At 46.1% G+C, this 7,737-nt stretch overlaps 1 protein-coding gene across 1 annotated transcript in view; it reads right to left on the minus strand.

The window, feature by feature from the left end:
* The window catches only part of CAMK2G (calcium/calmodulin dependent protein kinase II gamma), a 254,090-nt gene extending 247,878 nt beyond the window's left edge, over positions 1-6,212 (minus strand). Inside the window, exon 1 of the mRNA XM_042458442.1 lies at positions 6,076-6,212. Coding sequence (XP_042314376.1) covers positions 6,076-6,212 — 137 coding nt within the window. The remainder of the gene's footprint in view (positions 1-6,075) is intronic.
* Positions 6,213-7,737: the final 1,525 nt, after the last annotated feature.

Consider the following 7,737-nt stretch of genomic DNA (forward strand, 5'->3'; position numbering starts at 1 on the left):
AGCTGTATCTATTCCTGTCTCTTTAACCTATATGTTCTGTCCTTATCGCACTGCACTCTTGAAACGCTGCTACGTCGCTTTAATTGCTTTGACTGCCTCCGGTTGCATTTTGGGGTTTGTAATTCAGTGAGGTTTAAGAGCTCTCTGGCTGAAAATTCTAAATGCCCCTTCCTAAACTACAAGTACCAGAATGCAACAGGAGGCAGCCAGCGCAGTTAAAGCCACCTAGCCCTGTTTTAAGAGTGCAATGTGATAATGTACTTTATACACTGAATGTATCATACATAAAGATGGATTAGAGCTGGATGATACAGGCATGAAATAAATTATGGGAATACAGTCACTCCTCTTTTTTCATGGAAGATCCGTTCTGGACCCCCTTGTGAAAACACAGTTTCTCTTATATTCAAGCCCAGGCATATGGGTGCGTGCACCCATTCATTCCCCCTTTATTCATCCCCTACCCCCCTTTCTCAAGCAGCCTTGAGTCCCTGTACCAGGAGGAAGGCAAGGTATAAATAAATAGAATAATAATAATTATTTTCTGCAGGCAAGGCCCACCATGGCGTTGAATGGCACATGTGTGCAAGTAAAGCAGGCGCCAGAATGGTGTAGTGGTTTGAGCATTGGACTGGGATTCTGGGGCCCAGGGTTCAAATCCCAGTTTGGCAATGGAAGCCCACTGGGTGACCTTGGCCAAGTCACACTTTCTTGGCCTTAGAGGATGGCCATGGCAAATCCTTAAGAACGAACCTTGTCAAGAAAACTCCATGATAATTTGCCTTTTGAGAAGAAAGAAAGGAGCAATACTATAGACTCTTTCAGAAGAAAAGGGAAAGCTAAAGGAATCCCCCCAAAAGACAGACGTCCTTCTCCAGGTAAATATACAGGATTAGAAAGTGAAGATGAGACACAAAGTAATATAGTATAGTACCAAGTACACCTATCTGTATTTTGTTTGCACAGTGCGCCCTTGCTATCGATGATGGATCCGTTCTGGATTCCCCACGGATAGCAAAAAACGTGGGAGCTTAGGTCCTGTTCATTTCAATGCCACCATGTGCGTGCGCACCCATTGAAAAAGCCAAGGCTTGCTGTCTGCGGAAGCTCAAACCGCAGATGGCAAGCCTGCGATTGGCACGGGTGCACTGTATAACCTTTTGTTTTGTGTTGTTGTTTGTAAGAGCCTAGTATATTATTGTGCTCTAGGAAGTAGGAAGGTAGAAACAGGTGGTTTTCACAGAAGGTTTTTAAAGAACGAGTTGGGCGTGGTATTCTTTTAAATGTATTTTAAACCTTTTAACCTTTTTAACTGTTTTATTCTTTTGCATGCAATCTCTTTTAACATTGTGATAATTTAATTCTGTTTTAACATAACACTTTTCAATGTTTTTAAATTGTACAGTTTTTAATCTTGTAAGCTGCTCTGGGTCCCAGTTTTGAGAAAAGTTTGGTATATATATATATATATATATATATATATATATATATATATATATTAGATAATAGAAAGTAGCCTATTAGATCTGTGGTTATGAGGCTACGACCAAAGCAGTACAGTTGGCCCTCCACATTTGCGGCTTTGAGTTTTGCGGCTTCAATCATTTGTGGTTTTGATTAATATGTTATCTCTAGGAACATATTAATAATCTGGTTTCTCTTCAGATCGTATAAATCTTTCATCTTTTCAACTCTCTAGGAATCTCTGGATCCTCCAGTGCAACTCTGCCAGAAGTTGACCATAGAGTTGTGCTGGAGAACCTAGAAGCTCTTAGAGAAAACATTTCTCTAGGCATCCATAGGGCCTCCAGCATGATTCTATGATCAAGCTCTGGCAGATGTTGACCACAGAGCTGACCTGGAGGACTTGGATATTCCTAGAGGTGTTCTCTCAGGTAAAAATAAGTTTTTTTATTATTATTTGTATTTTTTCCACATTCATGTGGGGCTCCTTCCAGTCCTAAACCCAGCCACTCAACACTCCTATGGATATTAAGTTGTCATAAGTCAAAAATACCTTGAAGGCACACAGGAACAACAACCAATGAGGCATACCTACCTCATTTTCTGGAAGAATTCAAAGATATAGCCATGTTAGTCTTTAGAACCAGTATGTAGAGAGCTCTTGTAGCCCCTTTGAGACTCACTGAAAGAAAGAAGTCAGCAGCATGAGCTTTCCTAGACTTAAATCTACTTCTGGATGGCCATCTGGAGGGGATGCTTTGATTGAGATTTCCTGCATGGCAGGGGGTTGGACTGGATGGCCCTTGCGGTCTCTTCCAACTCTTCTATGATTCTATTCCTCAGATGCATTTGGTGGAGTGGTAAGCCAGGGACAGACTTATATATACCCTAGGTCTATGAGAGTGTAATACGTAGTACTAATAATATAATAAAATTTTATTTGTCTCCTGCCTCTCCAACAGGATCGAGGCGGCTTACAACATCAATAGGTTCATACAATACAAAAATAATCCCATTATCCCCCCTCCCTTAGACACAACATAACAATACCTACAGTACATGGTAATAATAAATACCATTTAAATCATTAAAATAATCAGAGACAGGAAGACAGCCATTTAGGGGTATTCAATATGATGTCCATGTTGGCGGGTAACCAAGTTAATTACTCTGGGAAGGCCTGTCGGGAGAGATCTGTCTTGACAGCCTTTTTAAAGCTGTCAAGACTGGTGGTATATCAGATCTCCTCTGACAGCCCATTCTATAATCCGACAGTGGCAGAGGAACACATCTGAGGAAGCAGGCTGAAGTCTCCAAAAGCTCCTGCTGCCAACTTCTTTCTTTCAGTGAGTCTCAAAGGTGCTGCAAGATAGGTTTTTTGTGGGTTTTGGGGGCTATGTGGCTGTGTTCTGGAAGAGTTTATCTCCGATGTTTTGCTTGCATCTGTGGCTGGCATCAGGGACGTAGCCAAGGCGGGGGGTTCTTGGGGTCTGGACCCCCCCCCTTCTATTAGAAAAATGAATGGTGTGTGCTGCTGCACCCAAGTCCCATTATAATGGTGGCACTTAGTCTGGACCCCCCCTTCCTAAAATCCTAGCTACGTCCCTGCTGGCATCTTCAGAGAATGCTAGCATGGAAGAGAGTGGGGTGTATAAATATATGCTGTTGGTTGAGAGGAAGTGATTTACATGTTAATCTGTGTATTGTTCTGTTCTTGAATGGCAGGAATACATGTCAGGAATAAATTCTTCCAGAACAGGGCCAGATAGCCTGGAAAACACACCAAAAACCGATAGATGCCGACTGTGAAAGCCTTTGACTTCACAGTGCTACATGACAATGGATGCAAGCTACAAGAAAAGAGATTCCGCCTCAACATTAGGAGGAGCCTCCTGACAGGAAGAGTTGTTGAGACAGTGGAACACACTTCCTCAGAGTCTGGTGGAGTCTCCTTCTTTGGAGGTCTTTAAGCAGAGGCTGGATGGCCATCTGTTGGGAGTGCTTTGATTGTGAGTTCCTGCATGACAGGATGGGGTTAGACTGGATGGCCCTTGGGGTCTCTTCCAACTCTATGATTCAAGTATGCTTTTCTCCTCATTTTCTCTCTTCCCTTTTCTTCTTTTTTTCTTCCCTTTCCTCCTTTTTTTTTTGGGTGAGCCAAAAAGGAAAACTCCAGGAAGAGATGGGTAAGCTTGTGATCACCCTTGAGCTGAAGGCGCAGCTCAAAATATGAGCTGGGGGGTCAGTGAAAGAGAGAAGAGAGAGAGAGAAACGAGAGAGGATGCCAGCAGGCAGCAGCACCCACAGACTGGTGCAAGAAGGCGGAGAATCAAACCGCAGCAGTACCTGGGGATGCAGTGTTGGTCTGTTTAATCATCCTCCCTCCTTCCTTCTGATCTTGATGGACCTTCTTTGGCAGAAGAGTTGAGGGAAGAACCTAAGGGGACTTGCCTTGATCACGAGAAGCTAGCCAAGGGGACCCTCCCTGGATGCTTTGAGAAAGCAGCAAGTTTGCAGTGCTGAATGGAGGAAGGTGTTGTCGGGGTGCACGCCAGACAGAGACGGCACGGCTGTTATTTGTATCTGGGATACCGCCCAGAGCTGAGAGCCATGCGGACAGGCCAAAAAAGCTGCTTTTGGGTACTTTGGAGGTATGTCTGTTTAAATGCTTTGCATTGCGTCCTAAGAGGCCAAAAAGCGCGCCAAAGCATTGTGCTCCAGGTCTAAAGGGACCTGAACGCAGCTTGGGCAGCTTCTGGCTAAGATGTGCGTGTCATTTAACAGGATCTCCAAAGTGACCCGACCGCAGCTTTTATTTTGGCATGTGTGTAGGACCCTGAGTCTGCACCTGCCGGGTTAACCCAGTTGAGAACCAAGTTGTCTCCATCTGTGGCCAATTCTGGGAAGGGCAGTGTGTGTGGTCCTTTCCAGAATGCACCGCATGGAGACCACACTTGGTCTCACAATGATTACATCTGCAGTGTGGACGACCACAGCCCAAGCACAGCAGCTTCCAGCATTCCCCCCTTTGCAACATACTTTTTCACAGCTCGCGAAGGCAGCCTGTCGCTTTTCCTTTCCCTCAACAAGGGGCGTTCAGGTCCCAAACCCACTGCAGCACTAATCAATTGAGACCCGCAATTAACGCCGACTGAGTGGAGGGGAATTGTGAACGACCAGTAGTGTTGTGCGACATTCGCCTTCTCTTCCGGTGCCACACAAAGTCCTACACTCCCCAGGCTTCCCTAGCACAAGCCAGGGGCCTCTAAATCTGGTCTTCACACTGGCTTATTTCTCCAGGTGGACCTAGGTTTAAAGTGGCTGGATCCCTCCTCAGCCTCAAAGGAAGGCCCCTGAAGGAAGCCAAGGCCCTGGAGGCAAGGCACATGGCAAAGGCAAAGGACGAAGAAGAGTTGTTTTTATAAGCTTCCTGCGTAGGAAACAGAAGCAACTCCAGGGAAGGGAGACTAAGCTGCGAGCGGAAAAGGGGGGGGGGGGGGGGGTCCCTCAAAATGGAGGACCTTCCGAGGGTCGAGATAAAATGTAGACATGCACCCCCCTCCCCTAATAAAACACTTCAACGAACGGTTTTGAAATAGGCATGCTCGACTTGGAGGGACATTTTGGGAATCTCCTCCTGGGCAGAAAAGAAAGGTGGGAGTGTTGTTAAAGGCTAAAGGGGGTGTCCTGGCAAAAGAAGGACGCCAATGGGGCACCTGAGGGAAGGCCAAAGGGAATAAACATCCTCGCTAGATGATAGATCGATAGATTTAAAAAGGCATGCTTTTTTGGGGGGGGGGGGGTCGGGGGCGGGGTCCAGCTCAACATGGGCCGACATTGGAGAATCCCTTCCTGGGGGAGAGAGGAGAAGGGTCGGAATCGGAGGACGCGTCGGAAAGGGAGGACAGGCAGCGGTCACCTGAAGAGAGAACGGCATAAACACTCCTACGAAAGGCTTTTGGCCTTTTTTTAAAGCATGCTTTTTGGGGGGGGGGGTCACGCTCAAATGGCGAGAATCTGGGAATTGCTGCATGGCAGGGGGTCGGATATGGAGGACGCGTCCGGGAAGAAGGAGGACGGGCAGGGTGGAAGGAGGCAATAAACACACTCTCTTCGCTATACTATATATATATCTATATAATATGAGAGCGAGAGAGAGAGAGCGTTAAAAGTATGCCTTATTTTATATATTCTATATATATATCTAATATGTCATTACTTTTTACACGGGCGGCATTTGAGCACTGCTCCTAAAAGCGGGGGAGTGGACGGAGGGAGCCGCGTCCGGGAAAAGGAGGACGGCAGTTGTCACCGAAAAGGGGGAACGAAGAAATAAACACCCCTAGACAAGGCCTGCTTTTCTTCCTGCTCCAACAAGGAGGGCCATTTGGGAATTACTCCGGGCAGGCGGTGGGGGTGGGGAGTTGGGGGACTGGAGACGCGTCCGGGAACTGGAGGACGACGCCCTGAGCAAACCGGGGGGGTGGGGTAGTGCGGCCAACAAAGAGAAGCACCCACCAAGAAGAAACAACAGCAGCCAACTACAGCAACAGCAGCAGACAGCAATCCAGGAATAGGAGGAGGAGGAGGAGGCGGAAGGTGCTGCGCTACTTGCCGAGCTCCTCGTAGAGCTGTTTACTCGTCGGTCTTGAATGCTGGTGAGGTTGCTGGGGTGTCACTGTTTTTCCTTGGGCCAGGCAGGGCTGGCCTCGCCCCGTCAGTGCTTGCAGCAGCAGAGATAGGGGCATGGGGCTAGGGCTGGGCCACACTGGCAGCCTTCTCTGGAGGCTGGAGCTCTCTGCCCAGCGTGCTCTACTGCGCACAGGGTCACCCAGCAAAAAGGAGGAGGAGGAGAGAAGCGAGGAGGAGGAGTTGTCTGGAAAACCCCAAGCACCGCGAGATCTTCCTCAGGGAGGAGCCTCCAGACCAAACCGCCTCCCTCCACCTTTTCTGACTCTCTGCCTTTGCTTACTCCTTGCCTCCTTTCCTTCCCTCCTCCTCCTTTTCCTCCTTCGCAAGGCAAGAAAAAGGAGGAGTGGGATGGAGGAGGGATACAAAAAGATATAACAGTCGTGGAGAGGGAGATCTGGGACTGAAACTGGAAAAAGAAAGACATTGGCAGCAGAAGCTTGTCCTAGACTACAGTCTGACTTCCTCCAGATCAGTTGGATATGAATAATTAATGATGATCGTAATAATAATAAGTGAGAGAGAGGTCACTGAAGAAAGAAGGCTAGCAGCAAAGATTTCCTAGCTTAAGCTCTGCTTTCCTCAGATGCAGTTGGTATATGAAAAATGAATGAATATGAATGATAGAGACAGAGGACTTGGCAGCACTTTGAAAGACTCTACTGAAGAAAGAATTGGCCAAGCAGGGAAAAGGCTTTCGTAGACTCGCAGTCTACTTCCTCAAATGCAGTTTTGGATATGATATGATAGTGATGAATAAGATATGAATAAAGAATTATATAATATATAGAATAATTGTAGGGAGAGATCTTTGAGCCCTTTTTTGAAGAGTCACTGAAAGAAAAATGAAGTTTGCAGCAGCCGCAAAATTTTGCTAGCTTTTTAAATAGTCTGCTTCTCATATTGACTCAAGATGATTGATGATCATGATGATGATGAAAAAATATGATAGAGAAACGAAGAAGAGAGATCTTGCAGCAAAACCCTTTGAGAGTCACTGAAGAAAGAAAGAAGTGGCTAGCAAGGAGCCCCTTTTTCCTTAGACTCCAGTTCCAGTCCAGTCTACTTCCTTCAGATTGCAGGTTTGGATAATAATGACATAGTAAGATATGAAATGTAGAGTTGCTTCCAAAGTTTTAACGAAGAAGCAGCCTTTCCCTTTTTTTGCAAGGAATGGGCCTAGAATCTTTTTGAAGCACCCTTTGAGACTCACTGAAAGAAAGCAGTCGGCAGCAGGAGCTTTCTGAGTTCAGTCTATTCCTCCCATGCAGTGGATATCACCACACAACAACAACACCAACAACAACAATTGCCGGGACTGGAGCTATGACAAAGCTCCTGTGGCAATTTTCTTTCTTTCTGTTTAATTCCAAAGGGGCTTACAGAGCTTTCTACCTATTGATTCTCACCGACTAACAGGCTATATTTTTGAATTCTACCAAGATATACCTTGTAGTCTGTGGAAATCCAGCAGTAGAGAGATAGAAATTGTTATACGTATGTTACAGTCTGTCTTAGGGATGAGGAGAAAGCATAACTGAATCATAGAGTTAGAATTCATTGTATACGTATGTTACCAGGTTT

The sequence above is a fragment of the Sceloporus undulatus genome, chromosome 3 (assembly GCF_019175285.1).
Source record: "Sceloporus undulatus isolate JIND9_A2432 ecotype Alabama chromosome 3, SceUnd_v1.1, whole genome shotgun sequence".
In the NCBI taxonomy this organism is placed as follows: domain Eukaryota; kingdom Metazoa; phylum Chordata; class Lepidosauria; order Squamata; family Phrynosomatidae; genus Sceloporus; species Sceloporus undulatus.